At 32.4% G+C, this 11,088-nt stretch overlaps 2 protein-coding genes across 2 annotated transcripts; one reads left to right on the top strand and one right to left on the bottom strand.

Annotated features, from left to right (window-relative positions):
• Positions 1-1,951: 1,951 nt before the first annotated feature.
• Positions 1,952-9,863, bottom strand: LOC123694290 (DIS3-like exonuclease 2). Its single transcript, XM_045639682.1, has 3 exons — positions 7,141-9,863; positions 6,595-6,853; positions 1,952-2,970 (listed from the first exon to the last, which is right to left on the bottom strand). Exons 1-3 carry the CDS (start codon positions 9,759-9,761, stop codon positions 2,761-2,763), a joined length of 3,090 nt encoding a protein of 1,029 aa, XP_045495638.1. The 5' UTR covers positions 9,762-9,863; the 3' UTR covers positions 1,952-2,760.
• A 480-nt stretch (positions 9,864-10,343) lies between these two features.
• LOC123694311 (multifunctional methyltransferase subunit TRM112-like protein) lies at positions 10,344-11,018 on the top strand. Its single transcript, XM_045639712.1, has one exon. The coding sequence runs from the start codon at positions 10,624-10,626 to the stop codon at positions 10,999-11,001; it is 378 nt and encodes a 125-aa protein (XP_045495668.1). The 5' UTR covers positions 10,344-10,623; the 3' UTR covers positions 11,002-11,018.
• Positions 11,019-11,088: the final 70 nt, after the last annotated feature.

Raw genomic sequence — 11,088 nt, forward strand, 5'->3', positions numbered from 1 at the left:
TGTTGTTGGTTTGTCACACAGACGTATTGGTTTGCTGATTGCCACCGTAGTTTGCCATACCAACCAAATTTAAGGAACTTAATTAATATTACAAGTGCATATGTTATAAATCAGTTCCTTTTTTTGACGGCAGGGGCGCTTTCCCAATTCCCATCTAATGATACGAACCACAGAACACTCTGACACTCAGAGTACTCCTAGCGGAGATACAGGGAGATATAGGTAAACCAGAATCTGACGGAAATTAGGGAAATCAAAATTTTGAGTGTGCACAACCCTAGGGAAAATGGACTGAACGATCTTGATACTGCTTATTTTTTAGTTTGTTCTCAATATCATTAGTCACATTACATAAGTGGACAATACTGTACTTAATAATGAGATATCCACTTAATATTATGTAGGTACATACTTACATGTATAATATACATATTACTTTTATACAGGTAATACATATTATTATTTACACATACCTATATTTGTACCTATGTTCATTACCGTTATGCCATGTGAAAATATCGATGTTATATCGATAGAAAACTACTTTTTGTTACTGTTTATAATTTTTTATAAAATAAAATAAAAATAAAATAAAACTATGTTTATTTTCGTAAGTATTAACAGATACACACATTATAAAATTGACTTGGACAGCTTGGACTTGACGAATAGCCGTATTGGAAACTCCTGTAATAAGTTTTCATAAAATTATATTCCAATCAACATACAATATTATAGTTACCTACATCTTTAATATATATAAATCTCGTGTCACAATGTTTGTCCTCAATGGTCTCCTAAACCACTTAACCGATTATAATAAAATTCGCACACCATGTGCAGTTCGATCCAACTTGAGAGATAGGATAGGTTTTATCCCGGAAATCCCTGGGGAACGGGAACTATGCGGGTTTTTCTTTGAAAACGCGGGCGAAGCCGCGGGCGGAAAGCTAGTAATATAATAATTTTTAATTGAAAGTATCAAAGCGGGTAACAATAAAATCTTCTACATTGAAAATTGTGATGTGTTTGACCCTTCTTCATCAATTATTTTTCTATACACATTATAAACAACACCTCTTGCTTGTGATCACAGCGGCTTTTTCGACATTTTCGAAGATTTTTTAGACAAAATCCTAAAAATCAACTGCAAAAAAGACAAATAATTTGACAACCAATTTGATAGTTGTCAAATAAGTTGCCACTTGAAAATCTTTTATTTCTTAAAATATAAATACCTATGCCATCAGATTCTGGTAGACCTATATACGAACACATTGCGCTTCAGAATCTAGCAAAATTCTATTATTTAAGTATCGAGAGTAAAGCACACCCACACGCTTATGGGTGCGAGGCTGTGCAAGGCGTGCAATCATACGTGCAATATACAAAATGTTCCGTTTCCGGTTCCGACCTTATTTATAAGTTGTATATAAAACAAAACATTGTCTTTATTTCACTTCTACACCAACAAACAAATTAAGCTGGTGCGAATGCGCTTATAACACTACACTGATTTTAGACTGAATTTAAGAGCTCTTTTACTTACGATTGCTGAATGATACGTGTACCGTAATATCTACTAATACCTTACGTATAATAGTAATTACTTTTTTTAATGATACGTCCTCATTCAATGAGCGCTAACACTTTGTATCAGCGTACGGAGGGAATTTTATTTATTTGTCTAGAAAATAAGGCGCAGCGATCGTAGCAAGTGGTACTAGCTGCTCCGCGCGGTTTCACCCCCGTGGCTCCTCTCCTGTTTGTCGTAGCGTAATGATATAATGTAGCCTATAGCCTTCCTAGATAAATGAGCTATTTAACTTGGAAATAATTTTTCAAATCGGACCAGTAGTTCCCGAGATTAGCGCGTTCAAACAAACAAACTCTTCAGCTTTATAATAATAAGTATAGATTATAAATGAAAGAATTATTATTTTTTCTACTATTTCATTTTATTTTCTAATAAAATTCATTAAAATTGTAGATAAGATCGAAAAGTCGAAAGTGCGAAGTCAAAACAACTAACTATAAACAACACTTCCCAATTTATGTAAAAAAAATTAAGTGTTTATTTTAAGTTCGAATTGCTTTAACATCTTCCATCTACTTTCTAATATCAACGATCATAGAATAAAAACAACAGAGTTGAAAGTCTTACATAATTAAACTAGGTAATTAAAAAAGTCACTACAAAAATATGCATAAACTGTAAAACATTCATACAAATCTACTACTTATTCTATAAAATATAAATTATTATGTATTACATTTATTGCCGCATTTAATTTTTTACAGTCAATAAATTAAAATAAATAAAAATGTACTTTGTCCTTCAACGAATTGGGCTCGAATTTAAATGACAAATAAAAAAAATATTAATCATAAAAATATTTTAAATAAGTACACATACAACATGAAGACATTTTCAATTGAAAAGATGAATATCTGAATTAATTATTTCAGGTACTTAGTACTTACCTACAACAGGAGGATCATTAAACATTTCATAGTATAAAAAATCTGTGATATTATTACTTTCATAATACCACCAGTTTTTATACTTTGTCAAAATTCTACAATATCTCATATTTGAGCATAATACCAAGTCCAACATACACATTGTATAAAATATACAGTTTAAAAAAAATAATGCAATTATTTCATCATAATTATTAAAATTTTGTCAATTTACTATTATTATGCTAAAACATTAAAGATCATGAATATATAACTAATATTGTGCCTATAAAACTATTAAGTAGGGTCTGATTGCAGAGGTCTAACCAGTTTAATTTCAACCTTCACCATGTCATCTCCCTTATTCATTTCCACTTGTAGTGTAGAAAACACACTAATGGTTTGTTTGACTTGAGGTAGATCATCTGTGGCTTTCCATGTCAATTCCATCTTGGATAATTTCATGCCTGCATCATTTTTTATACATTTATATTCCCCGGGGAAATCCTGAAATATTTAAAATATTTGAATATAAAAAAACTTCTTTTTGTTTAACATAAAAATTAATTAAAAATAAGTACTTATAGCTAGAAATAAGAGACACATTTGAAGTTTAGAAGAAAAATTAAAACAAACTAGAAATGATTAGAAATGCATTAAATTCAAGTACAATGCAAGCACAACTGACCACAACTGCTGTACCGCGCCTTAGCTCCTCGCGAAGCGAGGCGGGGAAGAGTGCCGACCGTTCTGTTTCTTTCTTACTTCTAATTCGTGCTCTTTCTTACCTGGTCCCCGCCTCACCGCACATACCTACAGGTGAAGCGGTTGCGGTTAAGCTATAAGCAATCCATCTTAAAATATGAATGTCAATGACCTCTAGTATGTGTGTAATTTGATTTGATAAAATATATTGGTCCAAGAGCCCAGGGCCCCCAGACCTTACTTATTTTCTGAGTAACGAAAAGTATCGTACAGAGTAGTGTTAGAGTTATACTCTGAAGGTATGCATACTTGCTAGCTTGGGCCGACGGCCAATTCACAGGTACCAGGTGCTAAAAGTACATAAAAATATTGGTCACTTTTCTTAAATTCTGAGAGCTGATTTTTATATATGTATATTTTAAAAAATTGTATTAAAAATTAAATATTAATATTCCCAGACGGTTTTGGTCGGCGGTAATTTCCGCCAGACGCTTTAAAGTCTGCAAAAAAAAATAACGTAGGTAAGTTTACTTACAGTCTGAGTCTTGATTTTTATATATTAGACCGGACTCTCAGTGGAGTTTCGTTTGCAAAAATAGCGGACCTAAATCTGACTTCTGATATATATTGTATAGATCCCAGACATCCTATAGACAGATGTTGCCAACCAGTTTTGTGGTCCCCCTCTCCCCACCCCGGTAATTAAATATGGCATACAAAGAAAAAAATAAAAATTTCCAAAACTTGCCGTGTGGGGTATCAAATGAAAGAGCTTATTGAGTAGATCACGAATATATAGCATACTATAACATTTCTTACACTTTCTCTAAGATTTTTTAGAAAATTTACGAAAATGCTCCATTTTTGAGTTAACTTTAAACCACTATAGATTGAAAACTCATGAATATATTTTTTAAATTATTATTTTAAATAATTAACAATAGTCCATTGTTTACGATTCAATAGTTCGTACAGTGAAATAGTTGCATGGGGGAGTGGGGGGAGCATTCAAAGATGGCGAGTATATTTTCAAGTTTATGCCAGAAATAAAGGCCTAATACAAAAATATCGGTGGCAGGGCTTAGAATAATTATCTCTGCAATATGGCAGAACATTCTTGAATCAGCCTCTGTGTGATTAGATTTCAAATCGGTAACTTCAGTGAAAGTTGCGCCTTGCAATTTAAAACATTTTGTGGGGTCATCAAATCCACCACATACATATAGCTCACTTATTACAAACTATTGAATCGTACTATCGTGACTATTGTTAATTATTTAAAATAATAATTTAAAAAATATATACATGAGTTTTCAATCTATAGTGGTTTAAAGTTAACTCAAAAATGGAGCATTTTCGTAAATTTTCTAAAAAATCTTAGAGAAAGTGTAAGAAATGTTATAGTATGCTATATATTCGTGATCTACTCAATAAGCTCTTTCATTTGATATCCCACACGGCATGTTTTGGAAATTTTTATTTTTTTCTTTGTATGCCATATTTAATTACCGGGGTGGGGGGAGGGGGACCACAAAACTGGTTGGCAACATCTGTCTATAGGATGTCTGGGATCTATACAATATATATCAGAAGTCAGATTTAGGTCCGCTATTTTTGCAAACGAACATCTCCTTGGAGCCTGCTCTATATGATATTCTAGAAACTATTTTAACACTATTTCTATGCAGCCAGACAAATCCTAGGGGCCAAATATCCCCCAGACATATTTAAAATCTCGTCATGAGTATTAACGCGCACATAATGTTTTCGCGGTTTTATATCACAGGCCCATTGAATTTATGTTTTAGTTCAGTCTTGTAAATTTATACACTAAATTAAGGTTTAGTTAATAATAATAAAACCATATTTTAGTGCCCAATTACAAATTATAAATTTCAGTACGATAGAAATTATTAAGTTATGAATGGAAAGGTTCGTACGAAAAGTAACTAAAAATTAATTTTGTTACTAGCATTTTAACCTGTAAAAATATTTATTTGTATTTTTCTACAAAACATAGAGAAATATGTAGAGCATACACATACATTTACATAATATAAATTCTATTGTAAATACCAACTGGTTAAAAATAATATTTGAATATAAGTAAAAATATGGAGCTTTCTCTATGTTTTGTAGAAAAATACTAATAAATATATTTTACAGGATAAAATGCTAGTAACAAAATTAATTTTTTTGTTACTTTTCGTACGAACATTTCCATTCATAACTTAATAATTTCTATCATAATAAACATCCTCTCAACTAAACTCGAGATCACGAAGGGATCCGAATAAATTAATTTTACGAGAGAACCCTCGTATCGTCAAATACAGGGAAAGTTGCGTGGGGATGGCCGTTAAAATATTCAATCATCTGCCAAATAACTTAAAGACGTGTAATGATTATAAATTTAGAAAACATCTTCTTATTTGGCTTAATGAAAAAAACTTCTATACCATAAAGGAGTTCATGGAAAGTTCAACCCGAACAGACCATTAACTCCTTTATGGTACCTAATTATTTTTGCATGCTTGTATTGGCTGAACATGTTTGTGCTTTATTAATATAATTGTATCACCATTGAATACCATGTTTAAAGCAAAATAAAGATTTTATTTATTTATTTATTTATATATCATACTGAAATTTATAATTTGTAATTGGGCACTAAAATATGGTTTTATTATTATTAACTAAACCTTAATTTAGTGTATAAATTTACAAGACTGAACTAAAACATAAATTCAATGGGCCTGTGATATAAAACCGCGAAAACATTATGTGCGCGTTAATACTCATGACGAGATTTTAAATATGTCTGGGGGATATTTGGCCCCTAGGATTTGTCTGGCTGCATAGAAATAGTGTTAAAATAGTTTCTAGAATATCATATTTCAAAATCAAGACTCAGACTGTAAGTAAACTTACGTTATTTTTTTTGCAGACTTTAAAGCGTCTGGCGGAAATTACCGCCGACCAAAACTGTCTGGGAATATTAATATTTAATTTTTAATACAATTTTTTAAAATATATATAAAAATCAGCTCTCAGAATTTAAGAAAAGTGACCAATATTTTTATGTACCTTTAGCACCTGGTACCTGTGAATTGGCCGTCGGCCCAAGCTAGCAAGTATGCATACCTTCAGAGTATACTCTAACACTACTCTGTACGATACTTTTCGTTACTCAGAAAATAAGTAAGGTCTGGGGGCCCTGGGCTCTTACTCTATATTGTTTACTTAGCAATCCTTTTTGCATATTTTGGATAAAAGTTTATTTTGCCTGACTACATAAAATTTAAATACGAATGAAATGACGCAGTATCGATCCTATCATTAGTTATAAGGCGCGGTACAGCAGTTGTGGTCAAGCTAGTTAAATTTTTTTTCTTAAAAAGGTGATCAAATTAAAATCAGTCTTACATTATTGAAAAATATTCTTCTGTTTAGGCTCATAGCAACGATAATGACATCTATGTACTTTTCTCGAACTTCAACAACAACTGCTTCGGTTGTCACAGGAGAATGCATCGCAATATATTTCAGAATATATAATTCTGTAGATAATTCGCCAGCTTTTTTAGCATTGTATTTTTGTTTATTGCATTGTGCGGCAACCATTCTGACTTTGTCGACTTCCCACTTGGGCACATCTCTGTATTTAATACTAGCTGATAATAACCTGAAAAGAGTCAAATGTAATCTTAAAGCATAATATATATCATCACGCTAAGACCAACAGGAGCGGAGCAACGCGGGTAAAACCGCGGGGCACAGCTAGTTTTTTTTTTATTATTGGTAATAGAAATAATTAAGCATCCACCACTGTATATAACTTACGATAATAATATTTATATTTCTTTTGTAGTAAACTGTATCTAAATGTCATGGATTATAAAGGCTAAATAAATAAATAAATAAATAAATAAAAACAATGTCATGTATTATTCAATATTGATTTTATCTTACCTATGAACCATTATATCGGCATATCTCCTAATGGGACTTGTAAAATGTGTATATAATGGAACATTCAACGCATAATGATGGAAGTCTTCTTCATATCCACCAGCACAAAAATATTTCGCTCTTGCCATTGGTTTTGTACACAACATACTTAAAACCATTGCTTTTCCTTTATCAGTGTTAGAGGGACCTACATATGGTAGAAGTGACCTTTGCAAATCACCAGCAGATGATATCTCAATGTCTATGCCCATGGGTTTCAGAGATTTTTCCAACTGGCGCAACATGTAACCGCTTGGTTCTGGATGACATCTTAGAAATGCTAATCGAGGATAATCTTCGTATATTCTTTGAGCAACAGACATATTTGCAAGTAACATAAATTCCTCAATCAGCTGATGGCTTTCTTTACTTTCATAAATCCAAAAAGACTCAGGCATTCCATCTTTAGGGCTCAAGTGGAAGGATACTTTGGGTTGATCAATTCTAAGTGCCCCACCTTCGAATCGTCGCCTCCTTAAAATAGATGCTATCTTACCCAAATTTCTTATTGTTTCCTTCACATCTGCATGTTTAAAGTCATTGTACATTTCTGGCAAGTTTAATTCAGCATCATCTTTATTTTCAAGGACAGCCTGTGCATGTTCATAAGCAAGCTGACAACAAGAATGAATAATAGTTTTACTAAATCTTGTACTCAAAACTTGAGCATCATCTGTTATCTCCCAAAATATAGAAAAAGCAAGTTTATCTACTCCAGGAAATAAAGAACAAAGCATACAAAGTTCATCAGGTAACATGTGGTATGCTTTTTCAACCATATACACTGTAGTTGCCTTTTCAGCAACTTTTTCATCAAGTATAGTGTTTTCTGTTAAGAAATGTGATACATCAGATATATGCACACCTATTTCGTAATTACCATTTTCCAGGACCCTACATGAAACAGCATCATCAATATCACGGCAGTTATGGGGGTCAATACTGAAAATACATAACTTTCGACAATCTTCTCTCAATTTAATTTCCTCTTCTGGTATAACATAATCTAGGTGAGGATACAAATGCCTGACTTCTGAACCAAAAGGTGTGACATCTAAGTCAGTTTGTGCTAAAATTGCTTTTGTTTCTGATTGCATGTCTCCTGACACACCAATGTTGCACACTATTTTACCTATAGCAAATCTTGTATCAAACCACTCTATTATTTTGGCTAGAAAGAGTGTATTTTCGTAGCTTTTTGAATCATTATAAAAATTATCTGGCCAATATGTGCAGGGTACATTTAATCTAGGCATTCTAAAATCCCTAGGAACTAGAAGAGCCCTTTGTCTATTTTTATCTGGCATCAACTTTAATGTTCCAATGCAATTGCGTAAATGGACTCTTTCCTTTATATACACAACTTTGCCTTTTTTTTGCTTGTTTTCATCTGTATTTTCTTCTGAGTCAGTGTCAATGAATTGAACAATTACAACATCACCTTCAAGGGCACGATTTCTATTTTTTACTCCTTCTATTAAAACATCTTGCTCACTACGATCATGACTTGAAACATATGCATGTTGAAATTGCTTTGGATTAATACGTAACACTCCTTCCAAAAGTGTGTTATTTTCCAAGCCTTGTTCCACATCTTCTTGTGACATATAATTTTCAAATTTTTGATCAGAACTCTTTTGGTCTTTTTTACCATTTGTACGGTTTGGGGTGACTTGTTGGGAAGACATGTTTTTTATTTCATTAAAATACATAGCATTGATGGGTCCATAATGCATATTTCTCTGCATATTAAAATTTCTGCCCACATTTACTGAGTGATTTAATAAAGGGTGTTGCATGACGTTTTGCATAAATTTTGGAGAATGTAAATTTGATTGAATATATGGTGAATTTGGAAAACTGATAGGGCTAAGATGCATGTTTCCAGGTACTGACGGAGAGTTTGGAGCACTTGATGTCTGTCTATAATGATTAAATAATTGCTGGGAAGTAATATTTTGCGCAAATTGGAACTGCGGATGATGTGAGAGGTTTTCTAGATACCTGGCATTTGCTGTAGCATATAATGGGATGACTTGTTGTACAAAGTAATCATTTACCGTATTAGTTCGCTGTGAATTCGCGTGATCTTGCTTTTTGGAAGAAACATGCAACTGAGACAATCCCTCATTTATTGTTTTCGATACATCTTTATTCTTTTTTTTTACAATATTTTTTGTGTCCTGTACACCTTTGCCTTGAGATTTCGATACTTGATTTGTAACTTCTTGCGAAGTAGATGGACGTAATTCAAGGGACTCACCGTTTCCTGGAGTGAATCTTGCTTCAGGGTTTGAGTGCAAACTTACATTTGGTGAAGGTATTTGTAATTTCTTTAATTTTTCACGCTTACGGGCATTTTTCTTTTTTGGCGTTCCCACATTATTTTGCAATTTTGTATCAGCACTCACAGCATTACTTTCACTTGTATTGTTCTTAGGATTGATTTGTGTTGTGTTGTCTTGAAGTTCATTGTTATCACTTCCATTCGTGCTCATTTCGTCGCAGGAAGTTTGATGTTTCGATGTTGGTTTACTAGCATCATTTAAAGTAACAGCTGGAGGAGAAGATGTGGATAGCATAATCAGTGAAACTATTTTAATTTAAAACTGTATAATTTGTCGTCAAAAATACATGTACAGCTGTACTTGTGCTAAATAGTAAACAGACAGAATCTTTGGACAGAATCTATAAAGTTAAATCATAGATTATAGAGAACTTATTAATTTTTAAAAGTTCCTCAGTCATGTTACAGCTTAAAAAATACAATTTTAAAACAAATCACCGACGATTTATAGTGATAATTAAATTATATTATTTTATATCATTCGAGGTAAATCTCGTAAGAACTCTTTTAAAGCAATAGCAGATTCATCAATAACTAACAAGTGAATTAGTGAATTCATTAGGATGTTCAGTTTATTTAAAAACTTCTACGCTAAGCCTTTTCAACAATTTCTCATGAAAATAAGTTTTAAAAGATGATCGCCCTATGTTCGAATTTGGCCAAACGCCTTGTAATGTTCCGGGTAGCATTGTACAGTGACTCTACACCTTACTACACCGATAGTATTATATTATCTGTGACTGTACTGCTGTTGTCTGTCGCCACAGAGCAAGAAATATATTATCTGTCGCTTGACGGCCTGTCAATTATTGTCATTACTCATTATTTGCCATTTGTCTAGATCGTGCATTGCACAGAGTACCTACATTGAATATACGGGTGCATTGCTTTGTGTCGTGCATGAGAGGGAGAAGTGAGAACGAAATAATTCATATTTTCATTATTTTGTACTTGAGAGAATTTCGCACATTGTTTTATTTAGATGAGAAGTGTTATTGAAGTTTGTTTGAGGAGTAAGCGTGAATTTTAAATCTATATTATAACGAATTAAAAAACTAATGTTTATTTAGGGTTGTGTTAAATTTCGAAGAAAAAGAATGAAGTTAATAACACATAACATGCTTACTTCGAAATGTTTAAAAGGTGTAGTTACTGGGTATCCACTTGCTATAAATGCAACTAATATTAAAATAACAGAAGTCGATTTCAATCCTGAATTTATTTCTCGCATTATACCTAAACTAGATTGGGAAGTTCTGTGGAGAGCAGCCGACAGTATTGGACACAGTGATGGCCTTCCTCAAACAGTTGAACCAAAGTTTGAAGAAAATAGTGAATTCTTAAAAAAGGTTCACAAAGTTTTACTTGAAATAGAAATAGAAGAAGGGAATTTAGTTTGTCCAGAATCAGGCAGAAAATTTCCAATATCAAAAGGGATACCAAATATGTTACTTACTGAAGCTGAAGTGCAATAAATATGATTTAAGTTAAATTTATAAAATTTTTATTTATTAAAAATCCGTCAATAACCAATTTACTTTACCTTTACCTCACACTATAGT

Source organism: Colias croceus, chromosome 9, assembly GCF_905220415.1.
Source record: "Colias croceus chromosome 9, ilColCroc2.1".
Classification (NCBI taxonomy): domain Eukaryota; kingdom Metazoa; phylum Arthropoda; class Insecta; order Lepidoptera; family Pieridae; genus Colias; species Colias croceus.